This window comes from Bombina bombina, chromosome 6 (genome assembly GCF_027579735.1).
Source record: "Bombina bombina isolate aBomBom1 chromosome 6, aBomBom1.pri, whole genome shotgun sequence".
Classification (NCBI taxonomy): Eukaryota; Metazoa; Chordata; class Amphibia; order Anura; family Bombinatoridae; genus Bombina; species Bombina bombina.
The window spans coordinates 423,564,722-423,589,404 of NC_069504.1; the positions used below are offsets into that span (position 1 = coordinate 423,564,722).

General features: G+C 39.2%; 1 protein-coding gene across 2 annotated transcripts in view; it reads right to left on the reverse strand.

The window, feature by feature from the left end:
- The window catches only part of ARHGAP26 (Rho GTPase activating protein 26), a 1,495,203-nt gene that overhangs the window by 933,442 nt on the left and 537,078 nt on the right, over nucleotides 1–24,683 (reverse strand). For both annotated transcript variants that reach the window (XM_053717161.1, XM_053717160.1), the window contains exon 10: nucleotides 18,544–18,638. In XM_053717161.1, coding sequence (XP_053573136.1) covers nucleotides 18,544–18,638 — 95 coding nt within the window. The remainder of the gene's footprint in view (nucleotides 1–18,543; nucleotides 18,639–24,683) is intronic.

Here is a 24,683-nt window from a genome sequence, read left to right on the forward strand (position 1 = left end):
ATTTCTTGCTTCAAGGGTCCTTCATGCCTTATACATAGTACTTTTTTCAGTTTGTGTATTATTTCAGACCTGCGTGTCCGAATCTCTTGTTTGTATCTTTTGGAACAGGGGTCCTGCGTGCCCCCAATTGTCACTTTTCTTTTCAAACCAAATAAAAAAAAAAAAAAAAAAGAGGAAGATGGATAACGTACTCACTTTCTGACATATTAAAAAAAAAATTAGTAGCATAACACCACTATATCACCTTTCTTTCTTTTTTTATGTACGTCTTTGCAACCCTCATAAACTTTTGAATATCACATATCTTGACTAATACAGCTTAATCTCTGTAACAAAGGCTCAATTACACAAATGAAAAGTGCAGGGGACAAAGGACAACCTTGTCTAACTCCAGAGTCCAGACTAATACATACTTTATCAGACAAAAAACATTTACCAAAACTTTACTCACAATTCCATCATATAAGCATCTAGCCCACCCAAGATACTTCCCAGGTTTACCTGTTTTCTTTAAAACTCCAAACATAAACTCATGAGCAACTCATATGCTTTTTTTTTTCTTTTCAAAGTCAACGTTAGCCACTGCAACAGATTGCTTACACCTCTTGTTGTACCATATAACATCTTGCAGACAAATCAGACCATCAGCAATCTGTCTACCAGGCACAGGCACTTGTAAAAAACACAAAAGGAGTGGAGCAAAATGGATATTGAAGCTCTAAAACTAATATGCTCAGAGAAATAAAGTCAATCAACAGGTTAATACTAATTCCCAGTTAAAGAGCGCTGTTTTTTGGGGATATACTAAAAAAAAAACCTGCTAATTCAATATTACAAATATGAGCGCAGTGTCAAAACATTTAATGAAGTATAAATTTAAAACAGATAAATGTGAATGGCACAAGTAGCAAAAGGCACAAAAAGCACATGCAATTGCATTTTAAAAGTGCAATCAGTCTCAATTTGCTCAGTTCATAAAAAATAAAATAGACGAGCAACGCGTTTCAGAGGTACTCCTCCTTTTTCAAGCACAAGTTCCTCTACTCTCGATATGTTGTTTTATATGTTTCACCCAGAAGCATATCAAGTTTAAAATTAACATTTTTTTTAAATGTTTTTTTTTTTTTAATGTAAATTTTAAACTTGATATGCTTCCATTTGAAACATATATAAGAACATACCGGGAGCAGAGGAACTTGAGCTTGAAAAAGGAGAAGTTCCTCTGAAACGTGTTGCTCGTCTATCAGCAGTTCCATAGAACACCTGTTTGCAGGAGGTCTTGCCTGGAAAATACCGAACACTGCACTGAGCAGCACAACACTACCTGTGAATTACATTTACAGAGGACAGCTGCAGACTTGATGTGTCTTTGTTAACACGGATTACTTTGCTGATTACACCAAGGTCCAAGGCTGAGATTGGAACCACACTTCATCAGTTACGGTGTAAGTAACTAATGAAAACCTTTCTAACTTAATCTGTTTTTTTCGTCTTCTATTTCCAGAATCATCATTCTAATATTGAACTTTAGCTTGCTCTTTATCATTTGGGTCTTTTTATGAACTGAGCAAATTGAGACTGATTGCACTTTTAAAATGCAATTGTATGTGCTTTTTGTGCCTTTTTCTACTAGTGCTATTCACATTTACCTGTTTTTAATTTATGCTTCATTAAATTTTTTGACCCTGCGCTTAACATTTGTAATATTGAATTAGCAGGTTTTATTTTTGGGGGGTTGCAGCACACACTTGTTCCTCAACCACAATCTTACCAACTACATTGTTAATTCTGTCAGCCACTACCTTTGTAATCACTTTATAGTCTACATTCAACAGGCTTAAGGAAGCATTTTTTTACAGAAAGGGTGGTGGATTCATGGAATGAACTTCCATTTGAGGTGGTCAACACAAAGACTGTAAAGGAATTTAAAAATGCCTGGGACATGCATAAGGCTATCCTAAGGAAAAGGTAACATGTAATATGGGTAGACTTGATGGGCCTTTTTGGTTCTTATCTACCGTCAAAATTTATGTTTCTATGTTTCTATGTTAAATACACATTCTGTAAAGCCCATTTCATCTCCCTCATTCCTGCTTACTCCTTAAACTGCTTGGCAACCCATTAATCTAAAAAACTCATATTTAATTTCCATATATAATATCTTATACGACCTTCTTTGAATGTTCCTGAAATAAAAAATAAAGTCAATACAAGACTTTGCTGACCAATCCTTACTGAAATAAGTAAAACCTTTATCTGAGCTTTTATTAACTTTTAAAGCATCTTTAAGACCATATACAATAAGTATTTCAATCAAGTCTTGACTTGTCAAGAGATCCCTTCCCCACACTTTCCCTATCTTCCTCACACAAAACACAATCTCCCCCACCATAACTGTGAGACCTCGTCCACCCAAAAACAAACCTAACCTAGAAAATAATTCCTGATATTTATGCTCCTGCAAATAGTAAAATAAACAGTATGATAATAACACCACTAAACTAAAAAACAAATAATAAAGCCCTCCTTCTAACAACATGTTCCACCCTTAAAATGTTAAAACCACCACCCACAAACAAAAAACCCACACCACCATTTATTTCAGTAGTATGTGATCAAACAGATGGTCCAAGAGTCCACTTTGCCTATTTAAATTCTGACGACAAAAAAAAACACACTTCTTAAGACAAAAAAATATTGTTTTTTTAACTTAGACAAAGCCTATACTAAATACATTCAGTGAAGCAATTTTAAGTGACATATTTACATATTTTAAACAGTAACATACATCTAATTTTTTCTAATAGACTTCTTAAAATCAGAGGCAGAATACTTTTTGCCTTTCACCAGCCCTGGTACTCAAAGTCTTTGCAGACTGTTCATTTTCCAATTCGGAAAGGCAAGAGTTTGTTGAAATTGCCTAACTTGTGCAGCTTCCAGATAAGCAGGTTCCCCTGCTGAAGAGTTTGAAAAATCAGCAATCACCTCTAAACTCACAGTACTCGGAGTGCTCAGGGCTAGTACTATTGTCAATAATATTGTCACTGTCTTGAGACGCAAGTTCAGTGTTTCTGCTTCTTCACATCAGAATCAATAACCCAGTTCCCCCTTCAGCAAAAGCCAAATCAGGTACAGGTCTCACCAGCATGGTCACTAGCAAAAACAGCAGATTAATCACATATCAAGGAATGCTGCATCCCCAATAGCAGCAAGAACTCAACTCGGAAGAGGATTCAGGGCAGAGGAGCAGGTCCTGAGTGAGCACTACTAACAACTCCCTCTATGGGCCTTGTCAGTGAAGTGCAGCCATATTCCTCTAAGGACATTGGGCAAGGAGTACACGTCTGGTTACCTCCTTCACCTATAGGAAGACTTTTCCCAGGTTCAAAATACAAATACATACAGAAAAAGTAGCCATCTCCCAGGAACGAACAACAACTCAGTGCTTGTCTATGGCATGGTTACATGGGAGTAGCTTCTTTTAGCCTAATTGTGCTTTTCACAGAGGAGCACTTTGCTAAAGTATATCAGTCTGACCCCACCTAACAAGGTCAGTCCCAAGGGAAAGTCTCCCTAAGGGTGATGGAGGAAACCACATGCGGACTCCTTGCCCAATGTGTTTAGAGGGTTATGGCTATATCTCACTAATGATATCCAAAGGAGGCCAAAACGATTTTTTGGGGGGTTGCTGGTTCCCTTGTTCATAGGAGGATTGCTTGGTATTTAGGAATTGGACTGACCTTGTCAGGCAGAATCAGACTAATTTAGTAAAGTTTTCCTCTGTAAAAAGCACAATTGGGCTAAAAGAAGCTACTCCCAGGTGGTAATCAAGCAATATAACAAGCCACAGAGCGGTTGCTCGTTCCTGGCAGATTGCTTTTCTTTCTGTATGTATTTGTAAAATACATTTTGCATTTATGCTAAACTCCTCCCATAACGGGTTTGATATTTCTATAAAACAATATTTCTATTGAGCTGTAATTATGGTTTGTTCAAACATTTGTTCCGTTTTTGTTTTATGTAAATAATTATTTGAAAAAGTTACTGTAAATAAAAACTAAATTTATGCTTACCTGATAAATTAAGTTATTTCATGGTGGTGAGAGTCCACAATCCATTATGCATGGGATTCATTTCCTAGAGCACGTCATCCTTCCCATCTCGTTGATATGCCAGTCGTATGAATAGCAAAGCAGGAGAAATAGCAAAGAAAGGAAGGAAAGGACAAAGCAGGGAAAATAGAGGTTTAAAAATGTACTGTATCCAAAATAAAAAAATATGGAAAAACTAATAAAATTGAGCAGACTCAAAGACTACCACCACCATTAAAGAAATTAATTTATCAAGTAAGCATAAATGTTGTTTTCTTTCATAAGGTGGCGAGAGATCCATGATCCATTACGCATGGGAACTTATGCCCAAGCTGTGGGGTCCACTAGTAATGTTTGGTGGGACAAAAACATATTTTGAAAAGGCAGTCACCTATTTTCAAGACACTGCTGCCTGGAGGATTTTCCTACCAAAGGCCACTTCCAATGAAGCAAAAATATCAAAATGGTAGAATTTTGTAAATGTATGATGACCATGTTTGCTGCCATGCAAAGCTGTTGAACAGAAGCTTTATTTTTGAAAGCCCAGGAAAAAGAAACAGATCTGGTTGAGTGTGCTGTTATACGTTTTGGAGGAGGCTTACCTGCCTCCAAATAAGCTTAGTGGATCATAAACTTTAATTAAGAAGCTAAAAGTAGCATCTGAAGCCTTTTGGCCTTTACGTGGCCCCCAAGAAATAAACAATAAGATTAGAAAATTGCCTAAAAATGTTTAAAGCTCTTCATCCAAATTATCTTTAATTTGAATTTTGAGGATTAGGACAAAACTAAGGAACTACAATCTCTTCATTGATATTATCAGAAGAAAACCTTTGGTGAGAAGTCCTTTTTTTTTTTTTTTAAACAGCTTTATTTTGGTGAAAAATAATATAAGGAGGATCACAAGAAAGATCTGATAACGCAGATACTCTTCTAGCTGAGATTGCTAGAAGAAACAAAACCTTCCAAGAAAGGTACTTGATGTCTAAAGAATGTATTGTTTCAAATGGAGAAACCTGCCAGATTCTTAGAATCAAATATAGATTCCAAGTAGGAGAGATAAGTTTAATAACCAGACGGATCCTAACTAAGGCCTGAACAAAATTCTTAATGTCAGGTAGTTTTGCAATTGTTGCAGATAAACCTTGTTATAAAACCAGAAAGGGTTAGATTTCGGTCTGGAAGAATCTTGTTTCTGAGAAGAGATGGAGGATCTTTGGTTCCTTGACTGATAAAAATAAATGGAAATGGTTGGAGGATATATTCTTTCCCTTGTCCTGAGGAAGGAAAGCTTCTTTACCTCAAGTTACAGTAGAAATCATAGCATTTAGATCAAGTCCAAACAAAATTGTCCCCTTAAAAGGAAGAGATAGAAGTATAGATATTGATACCATGTCAGCTGACCAAGATTTAAGCCACAAGGCTCTCCTTGTCAAGACTGACAACACCATGTTTTTGGCATTTAATTTGATAATGTCAACAATAGCATCACAGATAAATGAATTTGCCAACTACACAAGATTTAAGGAAGATTGAAAATCTTCCTTAGCAGAATTATCTAACATCTGTTCAAGTAAATTGTCACACTAAAGAGTAGAGGCCGCTGCTACACAAGCAATACTAATGGCTGTTTTAAACAAATAACCAGCTTGAAGGAAGGCCTTTATGTGAAAAGACTCTAATTTCCTGTCCATAGGGTCTTCAAAGGAAGTCCAATCCTCTAAAGGGATAGTAGTGCTACTAAGCATGAATAGGACCTCTGTTGAAATAGCTTACACAGAATATAAAATGAGCAATATAGCTCTTGAAAATTAAAGGAAAACTTACCTCCTCCTTAGTGACAAGGCATACACGACTGCTGAACAATCCCTCAGCGCACAGAAAGAATTTGGTGGCTTTCAAGTGCCAGGAAAACATTTTAACCCCCACAGTGCTTTACTGCTTCTGCCACACAGAATAATGCATGGAAAAAAACAGAGCACTCCACTATGCGGGCAGTGCCATAAATGTCAGAATAGAAATGTTGCAGAAAGATAAGATTGTGCGCATCGTATGGAGTGCAATAACAGAGCCGCAGTTACAAAGATAAAAGTGCCTAAGAAGTAAAGTTAATTAAAAAACCACCAGAGCCCTAGGAAAAATAATCAAAAATCTGTGTATAGCCAACAGAGGTTCTTACTGCCCCATAGTCTCCATAGAAATTGACATTAAAGAATACTTTGTTAAATCTGCTATATTAAAAGTCCCCTAGCTTTGATGTTGAATTACTAAATGTATTTGCTAAAAGCCTGTGGGCTATGTGAGTGCCATTGGTGGTGGCATTTACTTGTCAAGCACCCAGACCAATATGCTTACCAGCTGTAGCAAGTACTGTATCCAAGTTGTAAAAATTACTGTGTCCAGTGGATAGTGTATCCTTGTGCTGAGCACATTACAGCAGAGGATATTAGTGGGGAGTATATCGACTACACAACAGGAGGAGGCTAGGGACCTGTCCTTGCGACACCTATGGCAGGCTTGTGACTAACTCCTTCACCGAGAGTGATTGTGTCACTGCCCCATACTCTAATCTCCCCCCTGACTCTCAACTTCAGTTCTCTGAGGGGGGAAATGGGCCTTAAATCAGACTGAGAATCTATCTCAACAAAAATTCAAGAGCAGCTCAATAATTCACCAATCTCCAGTAAGTCAAATATTAGACTGACATACTAGTGAGATGGAAGGGATGAGGTGCTCTTGAAAGTTTTTAGGACTCTTTGCCTCCTTCCAGTGGCTAGGAACTTCTGTCTTGAACTTTTCTGGTGTCCCAGATTGTCCTGAATTTGAATACTCTGCTTCTCACATTGTTCCACATCCCTACTGAAGCTTGCCACTTGGGCCTTACTCTTTAACTGCAGTGGAGATTTTCTGGGAGGACCACAAGGGGTACCTGGGCTGCAGCTGTGGGCCAGCCAGTATGCTTGTGGCTGGTCATGCGCACATTAGGTATTCCTTTACCTAGGGGAATTTGTGGCATGTGGATTCAGCAGTGTTACACACAGTAAATACATGTGGCTACTTGAAATTATGCAATATATAAAATATTTCTTATGAAAAATACCCTCTAAGTCTTGGAAAGGGCAGACCCTGATCCTGCTATGCAAGAAATGTTCCACTGAAGCTTCATAGTACCTACATGAATATCAAAATTAAGCCATAGCTCTACAGGAAAGGACAATAGTCCAAAAAGGTGATAGAACATCCATGGACAAATTTAGGGAACAATATGAACACTGAAAACAAGAAAAAAAATATTCTAAGGCTTGTGATAAAAACAGATCTCTCACTAAATAGGAGGAGTGCAGAAACCTGAGCCTGCAGGTAACAAACGGACAAAATCTTGTTAACGATAAATTACAAGACTGCTGGAATCCCCTTGCTAAGGCCAAATAGTGATAGATATGTAACAGGTCTGCAGAATGCACTTCCAATTCTCAGAACTGGAAAATCCACAATTTTTAAAGATTATGACAGGTAAAGAACACAAAATAAACAAAGTATAGTGTGAGGCTTTGTTGTTGTTTTTTACTATACACAATTAAACATGTTTCATAATAATACCAAGATTTTGTGTTATGATCCATTAACAAAATGTAAATACAATTAAAATAATGTGCTTGTGTTATGCCTTGTGTATGTGTCCACTGATTCATCTTTTCTTGGTCTATTTTCTTCAACTTAGCAATTACATTCATGGAATTCTTATAACAGCAACTAATCTTGTAACACAAATCCCATCACAGTTATTCACATTATGATGGATAAAGATACTATGTTATTTCTGCTGTTTTTATATCTGTAACTTAATTAGCCCCCAAAAATGTGGTCCCCATTATATGACCCCAAGCTAATGTCAGTTTAGGAAATAATCTTTACAGGAGAGACTGGTGATTTATTTTACAGCTCAAACATGGAAAAAAATCTTTTTTCTGTCTGCAATATGGATATAGCAATTATTGGAAAAGCCTGCAGCGAAATCTGCTTACCAAACAGCAATGTCTCTAGATTAAACCATCAAATACCAGACAAACAACCAAATTATTGCAAAATAATGAAATCAGTAATTTGTCATTTAAAGTGTTATGTTGTTCCTGTAATTTCTTTAATTAATAAGGCTACAAACTATGCACTATAATGCTGCATTTATAGCATGTCTAAACACTAATAAGGACTCTCTAGTACAGACTGAATACTGGTACTGCCACCAAGTAAAACATAACTGTCAACTGTTTACCTGCAGCTGCTAGTTTATCTCTCTGTACATCACTGACCACAGACAGAAACATTTTATTGTAATTCCCTTGTGCAACTCCTTATCACACATGAACACAAGGGTTACACCAAATATTTTTCTGAAACAAAACGGCTATTTGATTTAGTCTTATTATTGCTTTCAGATGACATCCTGTTATGATCCCTGTTCCATAAAACTGATGTTTTGTTTTTTTAATTATATATTTACTATTAATTTACAATATTTTGTATTACACATTATATATATATATATATATATATATATATATACACACACACAGTATATATGTTATCCCTAGGTTTATAATAGCCCGAATTATAATATTACCTACATGCATAAACTTGCTTGCATTAGTTTTGATTATTCTAGTCTTCTGGTATTCAAGTTCTGCAAAAAGACTCAGGTTTTAGTTTTAAGATATATTAAAGGGACATAAAACAGTTTGAGATCTGTGCATTTCCTAAAAGGGGTAATTAATTAAAAAATAGTTTGTATAAAAAAATGTTTCAAAATTGCTGGTAAGTATTTTAAAATAATTTTCAAAAATAAGCAAAATTAATTACATAGCTTAGATTCCTGGAGCAGCCAACACATCCCCTATTATCAGTGTTTAGACACAGGCATTGTATTTCAACTGAGTTCACAGCTTCTAGGCATGCTCCAGCAGATAATCCCTATTCACTTTTGCATTCTACCAAAACAACAAAAGATACGGCCATAGAAGGAAATGTGTGGAGGGAGTTAGAGCTTTACAATTCAGAAACTAAAAAGAAAAGGTTAATGGTGAGGCACTGCAGTATACATTTTCAGGTAAAGTAATTAAAGTACATATTAAATTTTGTCTCTATCCCAACTTGTTTTATGTCCCTTTAAATATCAAGATCCTGCGTACTATTAACGGTAACTAAGACACTCATTTCTCTCCCCAATCTATATAAGATCATACAACAATATTCAGACATATCGGGTTATAAAATAAATTTGGACAAATGTGAAGCTCTTCCAAATGGCTTACCTAAACACACTATCAAATTGATAGAAACACATTTTTACTTCAAATGGGTTAAAAACTAAATAAAATATTTAGGAGTTAAATTAACAACACAATCTACACAATTATACTAAGCAAATTATATCCCTCTATATAAATCAATATGATCTGACAGCAAAGTGGAAGAAGTATAATTTCTCTTGGTACGGTGGACTGTCATCGATCAATATGAATGTTGTCCTAAAAAACTTGAATTTATTTTGTACCTTACCGATCAAAATAGAGGGATTGGATTTACATAAGTTTCTTAGAGACTCTAAACATGCAAGAATCTCCCAAGACATTCTTAAATGACACACAACTAGGTGGAGTAGGAGTTCCCAATCTGGTAGATTACTACTCGCCAGCTAGATTGGCCCAGCACTCTTTATTAGGTCGGACACAAGATGATGTGTTATGGAATAAGCTAGAAGCTAGTATAGGAGGGTACAACTCGCCAGATAATATCTTGTGGAACAGAGAAAATTATAAACCTAATGATAATTACCATAGCCCGATCACTAGGACGACAGTTAAACATATAGGCTTGGCTAATAAGGACTACCCACTAACTCATTAATTAGACCTTTAAAAACATAATTTATGCTTACCTGATAAATTTATTTCTCTTGTAGTGTGTTCAGTCCACGGGTCATCCATTACTTATGGGATATATTCTCCTTCCCAAAAGGAAGTTGCAAGAGGATCACCCAAGAAGAGCTGCCATATAGCTCCTCCCCTCACATGTCATATCCAGTCATTCGACCGAAACAAGACGAGAAAGGAGAAACTATAAGGTGCAGTGGTGACTGGAGTTATAATTTTAAAATTTAGAACCTGCCTGAAAAAGACAGGGCGGGCCGTGGACTGAACACACTACAAGAGAAATAAATTTATCAGGTAAGAATAAATTATGTTTTCTCTTGTTAAGTGTGTTCAGTCCACGGGTCATCCATTACTTATGGGATACCAATACCAAAGCCAAGTACACGGATGATGGGAGGGACAAGGCAGGAACATTAAACAGAAGGAACCACTGCCTGTAGAACCTTTCTCCCAAAACCAGCCTCCGAAGAAGCGAAAGTGTCAAATTTGGAAAATTTGGAAAAAGTATGAAGTGAAGACCAAGTTGCAGCCTTGCAAATCTGTTCAACAGAGGCCTCATTCTTAAAGGCCCAGGTGGAAGCCACAGCTCTGGTGGAATGAGCTGTAATTCTTTCAGGAGGCTGCTGTCCAGCAGTCTCATAGGCTAAACGAATTATGCTACGAAGCCAAAAAGAGAGAGAGGTAGCCGAAGCCTTTTGACCTCTCCTCTGTCCAGAGTAAACGACAAACAGAGAAGAAGTTTGTCTAAAATCTTTAGTTGCCTGTAAGTAGAACTTCAGAGCACGGACCACGTCTAGATTATGCAAAAGACGTTCCTTCTTTGAAGAAGGATTAGGACATAATGATGGAACAACAATCTCTTGATTGATATTCCTGTTAGAAACAACCTTAGGTAAAAACCCAGGTTTAGTACGCAGAACTACCTTATCTGAATGAAAGATCAGATAAGGATAATCACAATGTAAGGCAGATAACTCAGAGACTCTTCGAGCCGAGGAAATAGCCATCAAAAACAAAACTTTCCAAGATAAAAGCTTAATATCAATGGAATGAAGGGGTTCAAACGGAACACCCTGAAGAACTTTAAGAACCAAGTTTAAGCTCCACGGAGGAGCAACAGCTTTAAACACAGGCTTAATTCTAGCCAAAGCCTGACAAAAGGCCTGGACGTCTGGATGCTCTGCCAGACGTTTGTGTAAAAGAATAGACAGAGCTGAAATCTGTCCCTTTAGCGAACTAGCGGATAAACCCTTTTCTAAACCCTCTTGTAGAAAAGCTAATATCCTAGGAATCCTAACCTTACTCCATGAGTAACTCTTGGATTCGCACCAATATAAATATTTACGCCATATCTTATGGTAAATTTTTCTTGTCACAGGTTTCCGAGCCTGTATTAATGTATCAATAACCGAATCCGAAAACCCACGCTTTGATAGAATCAAGCGTTCAATTTCCAGGCAGTCAGCCTCAGAGAAATTAGGTTTGGATGGTTGAAAGGATCCTGAATTAGAAGGTCCTGCCTCAGAGGAAGAGACCATGGTGGACAGGACGACATGTCCACTAGGTCTGCATACCAGGTCCTGCGTGGCCACGCAGGCGCTATCAGAATTACCGATGCCCTCTCCTGTTTGATCCTGGCAATCAGCCGAGGTAGCAACGGAAATGGTGGAAACACATAAGCTATGTTGAAAACCCAAGGGGCTGCTAATGCATCTACCAGCACCGCTCCCGGGTCCCTGGACCTGGATCCGTAACAAGGAAGCTTCGCGTTCTGGCGAGATGCCATGAGATCCAGATCCGGTTTGCCCCAACGACGAATCAGTTGAGCAAATACCTCCGGGTGAAGATCCCACTCTCCCGGATGAAAAGTCTGGCGACTTAGGAAATCCGCCTCCCAGTTCTCTACGCCTGGGATGTGAATCGCTGACAGGTGGCAAGAGTGAGACTCTGCCCAGCGAATTATCTTCGAGACTTCCAACATCGCTAGGGAACTCCTGGTTCCCCCTTGATGATTGATGTAAGCCACAGTCGTGATATTGTCCGAATGAAATCTGATGAACCTCAGCTTCGCTAACTGAGGCCAAGCTAGAAGAGCATTGAATATTGCTCTTAATTCTAGAATGTTTATTGGGAGGAGTTTTTCCTCCTGAGTCCACGATCCCTGAGCCTTCAGGGAATTCCAGACTGCTCCCCAGCCTAGAAAGCTGGCATCCGTTGTTACAATCGTCCAATCTGGCCTGCGAAAGGTCATTCCTTTGGACAGATGAACCGGTGACAACCACCAGAGAAGCGAATCTCTGGTCTCCTGGTCCAGATTTAGCAAAGGGGACAGATCTGAGTAATCCCCGTTCCATTGACTGAGCATGCATAGTTGCAGCGGTCTGAGATGCAGGCGTGCAAATGGCACTATGTCCATTGCCGCGACCATTAAGCCGATTACCTCCATGCACTGAGCTACTGATGGGCTTGGAACGGAATGAAGGACACGGCAAGCATTGAGAATCTTTGATAACCTGGACTCCGTCAGGTAAATCTTCATCTCTACAGAATCTATAAGAGTCCCTAGAAAAGGAACCCTTGTGAGTGGTAACAGAGAACTCTTTTCCACGTTCACTTTCCACCCATGCAACCTCAGAAATGCTAGAACTATCTCTGTATGAGACTTTGCATTCTGAAAACTTGACGCTTGTATCAGAATGTCGTCTAGGTACGGAGCCACCGCTATGCCTCGTGGTCTTAGTACCGCCAGAAGTGAGCCCAGAACCTTCGTAAAAATTCTCGGGGCCGTGGCTAACCCGAAGGGAAGAGCCACAAACTGGTAATGCCTGTCTAGAAAGGCAAACCTCAGGTACCGATAATGATCTTTGTGAATCGGTATGTGAAGGTAAGCATCCTTTAAGTCCACCGTGGTCATATATTGACCCTCTTGGATCATGGGTAGGATGGTTCGAATGGTTTCCATCTTGAACGATGGTACCCTTAGGAATTTGTTTAAGATCTTTAAGTCCAAGATTGGTCTGAAGGTTCCCTCTTTTTTGGGAACCACAAATAGATTTGAGTAAAATCCTTGTCCTTGTTCCGATCGCGGAACTGAGTGGATCACCCCCATGATTAAGAGGTCTTGTACACATTGTAGAAATGCCTCTCTCTTTACTAGGTTTGTCGATAACCTCGAAAGATGGAACCTCCCTTGTGGAGGAGAGGTTTTGAAATCCAGAAGGTATCCCTGAGATATAATCTTTAACGTCCAGGGATCCTGCACATCTCTTGCCCAAGCCTGGGCAAAGAGAGAAAGTCTGCCCCCCACTAAATCCGTCTCTGGATAGGGGGCCCTGACTTCATGCTGTCTTAGGGGCGGGAGTAGGCTTTCTGGCCTGCTTGCCCTTGTTCCATGACTGGTTGCCTTTCCAACCTTGTCTGTAACGAGCAGTAGTTCCTGTTTTGGAGCGGAGGAAGACGATGCTGCTCCTGCCTTGAAGTTACGAAAGGCACGAAAATTATACTGTTTGGCCTTTGGTTTGGCCCTGTCCTGAGGAAGGGTGTGGCCCTTACCTCCCATAATGTCAGCAATAATTTCCTTCAAGCCGGGCCCGAATAAGGTCTGCCCTTTGAAAGGAATGTTAAGTAGTTTAGACTTGGAAGTTACATCCGCTGACCAGGATTAAAGCCAGAGCGCTCTGCGCGCCTGTATGGCGAATCCGGAATTTTTAGCCGCAAGTTTGGTTAGATGTACTACGGCATCTGAAACAAACGCATTAGCTTGCTTAAGGGTTCTAACTTTGCTCAAGGCCTCATCCAACGGCTCTGTGCGAATCGCCTCTTCCAGAGACTCAAACCAGAATGCCGCTGCAGCCGTGACAGGCGCAATGCATGCAAGAGGCTGCAATATAAAACCCTGTTGAACAAATATTTTCTTAAGATAACCCTCTAATTTTTTATCCATTGGATCTGAGAAAGCACAGCTATCCTCCACCGGGATAGTGGTACGCTTGGCTAACGTAGAAACTGCTCCCTCTACCTTAGGGACCGTCTGCCATAAGTCTCTTGTGGTGGCGTCTATAGGGAACATTTTTCTAAATATCGGGGGAGGGGAAAAAGGCACACCGGGTCTATCCCACTCCTTACTTATAATTTCTGTAAGTCTTTTTGGTATAGGAAAAACGTCAGTACACACCGGTACTGCATAGTATCTATCCAACCTACACAATTTCTCTGGAATTGCCACCGTGTCGCAATCATTCAGAGCCGCTAATACCTCCCCTAGTAACACGCGGAGGTTCTCAAGCTTAAATTTAAAGTTTGAAATTTCTGAATCCGGTCTCCCCGGATCAGAACCGTCACCGACAGAATGAAGCTCACCGTCCTCATGTTCTGCAAATTGTGACGCAGTATCAGACATGGCTCTCGTGTCATCAGCGCGCTCTGTCCTTAACCCAGAGCTATCGCGTTTGCCCCTTAATTCGGGCATATTATATAATACTTCTTTCATAACATTAGCCATATCATGTAAAGTGATTTGTAAGGGCCTAGATGTACTAGGTGTCTCAATCCTACGCATCTCCCGAGCGGGAGACGCAGGTACTGACACGTGAGGAGAGTTAGACGGCATAACTTCCCCCTCGTTGTCTGGTGATAGCTTCTTTATCGGTACAGATTGACTTTTATTAAAGCAATATCAATACAATTGGTACACATCGTTCTATTGGGCTCCACATTGGCTTTTGAACATGATGAACAAACAGTTTCCTCTGAATCAGACATGTTTAAACAGACTTAGCAATGAAACTAACAAGCTTGGAAATCACTTTCAATAAGTTTACAAGCAATATAAAAAGACGCTGCAGCGCTTCAAAAATACAGATATAATTAAACAATTCTTAACAAGAAGTGTATTATTAGCAGAGGATTGCACCCATTAGCAAAAGGATGATTAACCCCTCAATACCCAAAACGGATAAAACAGATATCAATTAAGATTTAACGCTTTTAATCACAGTCAGCACACTGTCACAGATCTGCTGTGACTGATTACCTCCCTCACAAATGAAATTTGCAGATCCCTGAGCTCTCTAGAGACGTCCTGGATCAAGGAGGAAGAAGCAGAAAGACTGTGCAATAATTTTAACTGCGCAACAAGGCGCTAAAACAAGGGCCCTCCCACTCCAATCACAACAGTGGGAGCCATGATATAACGGTTTCCATGCAGAAAAATATGTTAGCCATGTGGAAAAAAATCATGCCCAAAGCGATTTATCACCAAAGTACCTCACAAAAACGAATAACATGCCAGTAAATGTTTTATTAACAAAACAACATTTTTCAATGTCATGCAAAGCTATCACTAAGCCTGCTACCAGTCGCTACCACTGCAGAGAAGGCTTAAGTATTATTTCAGTGTTAACAGTATTTTCTCAGTCAAATTCTAGTCCCTAGAATATAACTCGACTGCGCATACATTTATCAGCCTGATACCAGTTGCTACTACTGCATTTAAGGCTGTACTTACATCATATGGTAACAGCAGTATTTTCTTAGTCAATTCCATTCCCAGAAAATAAAGTACTGCACATACCTCATTTGCGGAGGACCCCGCATGCTATTCCCAGTTTCTGAAGTTACCCCACTCCTCAGAATGTCGAGAACAGCCAGTGGATCTTAGTTACGCCTGCTAAGATCATAGATAAAAAACGCAGGCAGTTTCTTCTTCCAAATACTGCCTGAGATAGAAAAACAGCACACTCCGGTCGGTGCCATTTAAAATAACAAACTTTTGATTGAAGAATAGTTAAGTAAAAACTCCACCTCCTCTCGCGACCTCCTTCTTTGTTGAGGGTTGCAAGAGAATGACTGGGTATGACATGTGAGGGGAGGAGCTATATGGCAGCTCTGCTTGGGTGATCCTCTTGCAACTTCCTGTTGGGAAGGAGAATATATCCCATAAGTAATGGATGACCCGTGGACTGAACACACTTAACAAGAGCAATATATAATACCAAGTGTCTCAAGAAGGCAGTTAGACAAATGGGCACAGAAGGACTTATATCATATAGCTCACTTCCTGGATAATAAAAGAATATTAACATAAACAACTACAACAGAAATTGGAGCCTATGCGATTACCATGGTTTTTATATTTACAGATAGCATCTGCTATATACACATGCATTAGTACCTTGCAGGAATTTAAAAACAAAACTAGTTTAGAGAATTATTGTAGCGCCTCAATCAGACAAAAACAAGCTGTTTCCCAAATGTATTTCTTTATACAAGAGATAAGGTCAATATCTAAATCAACTACGGCCCTTCACTGGGAAGGGGATATAGGTGAGGAGATAGACTTAGCTAAGTGGAACAGAATGTTTTTTAACTCCAGCAGAGGTCTGCTTAGCGCTGATCTAAGAGAGAATTGTATTAAAACTTTGTTTCATTGGTATCTAACACCATTAAAAACAGCACATATGTTCTAAGGGAGGCACCAGGAATTGTTATAGAGGCTGCTTAGAACCAGGTACATACTTTCATATATAGTGGACATGTCCAAAGGTACAGATGGTGTGGGTGGATCTCTCTGGGTTTTTAACTACCATTCTAGAAGAACAAGTAACATTAACCTCGATACAAGCACTGCTGAACTATAGATACCCGAGATTCAACACACACATTAACACATTTATAAGAATTGTATGTACAGTTACTCATATATCAATAGCTAAATATTGGAAAATAGGAGTACCAGAATGGACAGAGGTATTAGGGAGGATTAAGACTATATTTCAAATGTATGAATCAGCTGCACATATACAAGATTCAGTGGAGTCCTTCAGTAAACTATGGTTTTACTGGATTATGCATGACAAATCCACATAAGATATGATTGTATTTTACAGAAAGGAACGTTTCCTCTTCAACAGAGTGAAAGGAGATTTCATTTGACTATAGATTGGCGAGATACTTGTGTACATTTAGTGGATATTCTATAATTACATATTTATTGAGAGATACTAAAAATCAAACAATTGAAAGAAGGTGTAACAGTGAATCATTTTATTTATTATATTTGATCTGTTTTTTGATTGTTTATATTATAATATGGTTCAACTATTATTAAAATTAGAGCACTGGGGATACATATTTGTACTCTTTCTATAGAGATTTATCTTGGAAAACATAATATCTTGATACCATGATCAGGTTCAGTAATGAGATACATGGATAAAAAATGTTATGAACTCATAAAGATAGAGATGACTCCAGAATGCAGAGCTGTGAACCAACCATGGAGGTTGGAGCCCTACTGGACTAAGGTCTATTTTTCTTTAAAAAAAATTCTTGTTTTTCTTCCAGCTGATTATGGACAGTTTTGTAATCTTATGGATGTTATGTAACCAGACTCTGATATAAATGCTGTATTTCCATTGTTATATACAGGTGGCCCTCATTTTACAACGGTTCAATTTACACCGTTTCAGAATAACAACCTTTTTTTCCAGTCATGTGACTGCTATTAAAAAGCATTGAGAAGCAGTTCATTTATTAAAATAGCCAGTAGGTGGAGCTGTCTGCTTGTGTTGCAGCAAAGCCAAGCAAGCTGAAGTTAATCAGTTTAACCAGACCTGAGCTATCGAGCAGATTTCAAAGGAACAAGATATTCCTGTCTATAAATCAGTCCAGATTGGAATGCATAGAAAGAACTGTTTGCAGAAAAATGCAAGTGAAGTCTGTCTTGTGTGATTATTTCATTAGGTTTATAATGCTGTTTAGCAAATGTTTTTGTTCATTTAACTTAGTTTAATTATATATTCTGTGTTGTGTGATTATTTTATTAGGTTTATAATGCTGTTTAGCATTTAAAGTCTTCATTTCAAAGCTTTAAAAATAATGTATTAGGTGTTACTTATGACAATTTTGAGAGGGGCCTGGAACCTATCTCCCTCACTTCCCATTGACTTACATTATAAACTGGGTTTCAATTTACAACGGTTTCGATTTACAACCATTCCTTCTGGAACCTAACCCCGGCATAAACTGAGGGCTACCTATATTATGAAATACGACTAGTGTTCAATAAAAATCTATTTCAACTAAACATCAAGATTCTGGCTATAATGCCTGCCCGTGTCAGATTTATAACATGCTTCTTTACTATACGTGCCACATCAGGCTTTACATAACTGTGTTCCACCTTAACTTATAATCCTCAAAGAGTGTGCATCTCTCAAATTTAAATGTCAAAATGACAGCAATCTCTTCAGGTCTCAGCTAAACCTACAGGTATCATACTGACCCTTCATTTATATGTTATTAAAAGAAATGTGTAAGGCCACTCTCAGCTTGATAAATAAATAAATGGGGTGGAGAAACTATTTGGCTGATGCTTGCAAGTGTGAAGACAAATATGGAGGATGCGTTAATAATTCTATCCAAGCTGGCAAAGGAACAAACTGTTTTTTAGAATCTGCTCAAGGCGTCGGCACAGACTAAAAAGAATAATGAATAACAAATTAAATGTAACAGAAAATACTCACCGATCAACTCCTTCCACATCAAAGCAAAACCTTTTCTCAATTGAATCTGTTTTCCTGCGTATACATGATTTTAAGAAAATCATTTCTTCTTCTCCCTAAAAGAAAATAGCAGAAAAAATCCTTAAAACATTTTCTTGTTTTAAAATCTCTTTTTTTTCTTTTTATGCATTTTAAGCGAGACATAACAGAAAATACAGTTTTTTAATTCCAAGAACATTGGAAAAGTTGCACACTTTACAACAATTTTTTCATAAATTTGAATACAGTTCAGATGGAAACTTACAGACAGGACCAGCTATTTCTTAATGGTTTGTTTGTGTTTCTGTTAATATTATGAAATAATACTCTTATTGCCATAGCATGATAGAAAACGTTTGAGCCGGATAGATAAAAGATTAAATCTAACAAAGTGTAAACAGTGAGCACATGGTGATATATCATTGCTCAGGAGAAAAAGGATATTAAAGCACAAAGATATTCTTACTAAACAGCAATAAAAAAAATATATGAAAATGTTGTAAGTTAAAAATGTTAACAATTAATAGTGAATTCACCTCCATAAACACAATGAAAATCAAAACTAGAAATGAAATGCAAATGTTATGTATCAATGTGTCCTCTCCTGATAAATAAGAAGGACTTTCATGTCACAGAGTGGGGGACTTCAGTGGGTGGTCTTACTTGTCGGCTCCAACATTGGCAAAAGTTGTCGTTTCTTTTAACGGTATATTAGTTTCTTTATAGACTTGTCCTTAGAAGTCTGCATGCAATTTCTCTTCTATCATTGATTTTAATAATACATTTTATATTTTGGACCCGGTTGAGGTATTGCCTGTTACTGGAGGGTCACCTGATACACATGCTGATAAAACTGAGAGCTCAGACATAGCTCTCTGAAACGTAAGCTCCATCGGTCTGTGCAGACTATTATTATATTAACAGAACTATACTTGCTTCCATTTACTTTGAGGTTACCTTTGGATGCCGTACCAGAACTTTTATGATATCTTGGGACTATATCCTTTTCATCTACTGCGCATTTTACATCTAGAGTGCACCCTATACCAATTTAATTTTGTACACATTGTTGCACACAAGTTTAAATTGATTTGCGCTATATTGACATACAAGAGCATAGTGTACGTGAATCACATTTTAGTGTTTGTTATTTTATCAGTATTTACTCTGTGAGGTTGCACTGTTTTGTGATATTTTATCTATTAAATGCCATGAAGCATTAAATTCTGTGAAACCGGATAAAAAGGAAATTTATGCTTACCTGATAAATTGATTTCTTCTACGATACGACGAGTCCACGGATTTCATCCCTACTTGTGGGATATTATCCTCCTGCTAACAGGAAGTGGCAAAGAGCACCACAGCAGAGCTGTATATATAGCTCCTCCCTTCCCTCCACCCCCAGTCATTCGACCGAAGGTTTAGGAAGAGAAAGGAAAAGTTAAAAGGTGCAGAGGTGACTGAAGTTGTAAAAATAAAATATAATCTGTCTTAAAATGATAGGGAGGGCCGTGGACTCGTCGTATCGTAGAAGAAATCAATTTATCAGGTAAGCATAACTTTCCTTTCCTTCTACAAGATACAACGAGTCCACGGATTTCATCCTTACTTGTGGGATACAATACCAAAGCTACAGGACACGGATGGAAGGGAGGGACAAGACAGAGATCTAAACGGAAGGCACCACTGCTTGAAGAACCTTTCTCCCAAAAACAGCCTCAGAAGAAGCAAAAGTATCAAATTTGGAAAATTTGGAAAAAGTATGAAGGGACGACCAAGTCGCAGCCTTACAAATCTGTTCAACAGAAGCATTGTTTTTAAAGGCCTATGTGAAAGTCACAGCCCTAGTAGAATGAGCCGTAATTCTTTCAGGAGGCTGCTGTCCAGCAGTCTCATATGCCGCCAGGCAGATGATACTCCTCAGCCAAAAAGAAAGAGGTAGCCATTGCTTTCTGACCCCTACACTTTCAAGAATATACAATGAATAATGAAGATGATTGACGGAAATCCTTGGTTGCCTGTAAGTAAAACTTCAAGGCACGGAACACGTCCAGATTATGTAACAGACGCTCCTTCTTAGAAGAAAGATTAGGACACAAGGAAGGAACAATTCCCTGATTAATATTCTTATTTGAAACAACCTTAGGAAGAAATCCAGGTTTGGTACGCAAAACCACCTTATCGGAATGAAATATAAGATAAGGCAAATCACATTGTAACGCTGAAAGCTCCGAAACTCTTAGAGCAGAAGAAATAGCAACCAAAAACAAAGCTTTCCAAGATAACAATTTAATATCTATGGAATGCATGGGTTCAAACGAACCCCTTGAAGAACTCGAAGAACTAAATTCAAACTCCAGGGAGGAGTAATTGGTCTAAAAACAGGCTTAATTCTGGATAGAGCATGACAAAAAGACTGAACATCTGGCACATCTGCCAAACGGTTGTGAAGAAAAATTGACAAAGCAGAAATCTGTCCCTTTAGGAACTTGCTGATAACCCTTTCTCCAATCCTTCTTAGAGAAAAGACAGAATCCTGGGAATCCTAACTTTACTCCATGAGTAACCGTGGGATTCACACCAATAAAGATATTTACGCAATATCTTATGATAGATTTTTCTAGTGACAGGCTTACAAGCCTGTATCAAAGTATTGATGACCGAATCAGAGAAACCCCGCTTAGATAAAATCAAGCATTCAATCTCCAAGCAGTCAGCTGCAGAGAAAGTAGATTTGGATGTTGGAAAGGACCTTGAAGGAGAAGGTCCTGTCTCAAAGGAAGTTTCCATGGTGGCAGATAGGACATGTCCACTAGATCCGCATACCAAGTCCTGTGTGGCCACGCAGGCGCTATCAGGATTACTGAAGCTCTCTCCTGTTTCATCCGAGCAATCACACGTGGAAGGAGAGGAAACAGTGGAAACACATAAGCTAGGCTGAACGACCAAGGTACTGCCAAGGCATCTAGCAGTTCGGGCTGAGGATCCCTCAACCTGGATCCGTAACGTGGAAGCTTGGCATTCTGACGAGATGCCATCAGATGTAATTCCGGTCTGCCCCATTGGCGAATCAATGAGGCAAATACCTCCGGATGGAGTTCCCACTCCCCCGGATGAAAAGTCTGACGACTTAGAAAATCCGCTTCCCAGTTCTCTACTCCTGGGATGTAGATTGCTGATAGATAGCAAGAGTGGGCCTCCGCCCATCGTATTATCTTTGATACTTCTATCATCGCTAAGGAAATCTTTGTTCCCCCTTGATGATTGATATATGCCACAGTCGTGATATTGTCCGACTGGAATCTGATGAATTTGGCTAAAGCCAACTGAGGCCACGCCTGAAGCGCATTGAATATTGCTCTCAGTTCCAGAATATTGATTGGAAGTAGAGACTCCACCTGAGTCCAAACACCCTGAGCCTTCAGGGAATTCCAGACTGCACCCCAGCCCAGTAGACTGGCGTCCGTTGTCACTACCCCACATGAGGGTCTGCGTTAACAAGTCCCATGGGACAGATGATCCAGCAACAACCACCAAAGAAGAGAGTCTCTGGTCTCTTGATCCAGATTTATCTGAGGAGATAAATTTGCATAGTCCCCATTCCACTGTCCGAGCATGCACAGCTGCAGTGGTCTGAGATGAAAGCGAGCAAACGGAATGATGTTCATTGCCGCTACCATTAATCCAATGACCTCCATACACTGAGCCACTGATGGCCGATGAATGGACTGAAGTGTTCAGCAAGTATTTAGAATCTTTGCTTTTCTGACCTCCGTCAGAAATATTTTCATGTCTACCGAATCTATCAGAGTTCATAAGAAGGGAACCCTTGTCTGTGGAACTAGTGAACTCTTTTCTATATTCACCTTCCAACCGTGAGTTCTCAGGAAAGACAACGCTGTGTCCGTGTGAGATTTTGTCAGATGATAAGTTGACGCCTTGATCAAAATATCGTCCAGATAAGGCGCCACTGCTATGCCCCACGGTCTGAGAACCGCCAGAAGGGACCCTAGAACCTTTGTGAAGATCCTGGGTGCTGTGGCCAACCCGAAGGGAAGAGCCACGAACTGATAATGTTTGTCCAGGAAGGCAAACCTTAGGAACTGATGATGATCCTTGTGAATAGGAATATGAAGGTATGCATCCTTCAAGTCCACGGTAGTCATATATTGACCCTCCTGGATCATTGGTAAGATTGTTCGTATAGTCTCCATCTTGAACGATGGGACTCTGAGAAACTTGTTTAGACACTTGAGATCTAAAATGCATCTCAAAGTTCCCTCTTTTTTGGGAACCACAAAAAGAGTTGAGTAGAACCCCTGCCCCTGTTCCAGTTTTGGAATGGGACAAATTACTCCCATAGTAGAGAGGTCTTTTACACAGCGTAAGAACGCCTCTCTTTTTATCTGGTCTACAGATAATCGTGAAAGATTAAATCTCCCTCTAGGGAGAAAATCCTTGAATTCCAGTTGATAACCGTGGGTCACGATTTCCAGCGCCCAGGGGTCCTGAACATCTCTTGCCCAAGCCTGAGCAAAGAAAGAAAGTCTGCCCCTACTAGATCCGGTCCCGGATCAGGGGCCGCCCATTCATGCTGTCTTTGTAGCAGCAGAGGGCTTCTTGGATTGTTTACCTTTATTCAAAGCATGGTAGGGTCTCCAGACTGACTTGGATTGAGCAAAATTCCCTTCCTGCTTTGTGGAGGAAGAGGAAGCAGAGGGTCCTCCTTATTTTGTTTACCCCTCATCTTAACAGACTTATCCTGAGGTAGGGCATGGCCTTTACCTCCAGTAATGTCAGAAATAATTTCCTTCAATTCAGGCCCGAATAGGGTCTTACCTTTAAAAGGAATAGCTAAAAGCTTAGATTTCGATGACACATCAGCAGACCAAGATTTGAGCCATAACGCTCTAAAATGGCAAATCCTGCTAATTTAGCAATTTGAAAAGCAGCATCAGTAATAAAAGAATTAGCTAGCTTGAGAGCCTTAATTCTATCCAAAATGTCATCTAATGGAGTCTCAACCTTCAGAGACTATTCTAGAGCATCAAACCAAAAAGCTGCTGCAGTAGTAACTGGAACAATGCAAGCCGTAGGTTGTAAAAGGAAACCCTGATGAATAAATAATTTCTTAGAAGACCCTCTAACTTTTTATCCATAGGGTCTTTGAAAGCACAACTGTTCTCAATAGGTATAGTTGTACGCTTAGCCAGGGTAGATATAGCTCCCTCCACCTTAGGGACCATTTGCCAAGAGTCCCGAATGGTGTCTGATATGGGAAACATTTTCTTAAAATTAGGAGGGGGAGAGAACGGTATACCTAGTCTATCCCATTCCTTTTTTACAATTTCCGAAATTCTTTTAGGAACTGGAAAAACATCAGTGTAAGAAGGAACCTCTAGATATTTGTCTATCTTACACAATTTCTCTGGTGGTATCACAATAGGGTCACAATCATCCAGAGTCGCTAAAACCTCCCGAAGTAACAGGCGGAGGTGTTCAAGCTTAAATTTAAAGGACATCACGTCCGAATCTGTCTGAGGTAACACATTTCCTGAGTCTGAAAGTTCTCCCTCAGACAGCAATTACCTGACCCCCAACTCAGAGCACTGTGAGGGTACATTGTAAATAGCCAATAAAGCATAAGAGGATTCAGTATTCACATTAATACCTGACCTACTGTGTTTACCCTGTTACACTGGTAATTTAGATAATACCTCTGTAAGGGTAGTTGACATAACTGCAGCCATCTCCTGCAGAGTAAAAAAATTAGACGCACTAGAAGTACTTGGCGTCGCTTGTGTGGGCGTTAAAGGTTGTGACACTTGGGGAGAATTGGATGGCATATCCTGATTCTCTTCAGATTGAGAATCCTCCTTAGGCACAAAAATATGCTTTTTACAATGTAAGGCCCTTTCAGTACAAGAGGTACACAATGTAAGAGGGGGTTCCACAATGGCTTCTAAACACATAGAGCAATGAGTTTCCTCAATGTCAGACATGTTGAACAGACTAGTAATAACCACAATAGTCGTTAAACACTTTATTTATTGATTTAAACAATTTTTTGAAAAACGTGTACTGCGCCTTTAAGTAATAAAAAAGCGCACAATTTTTCCCAA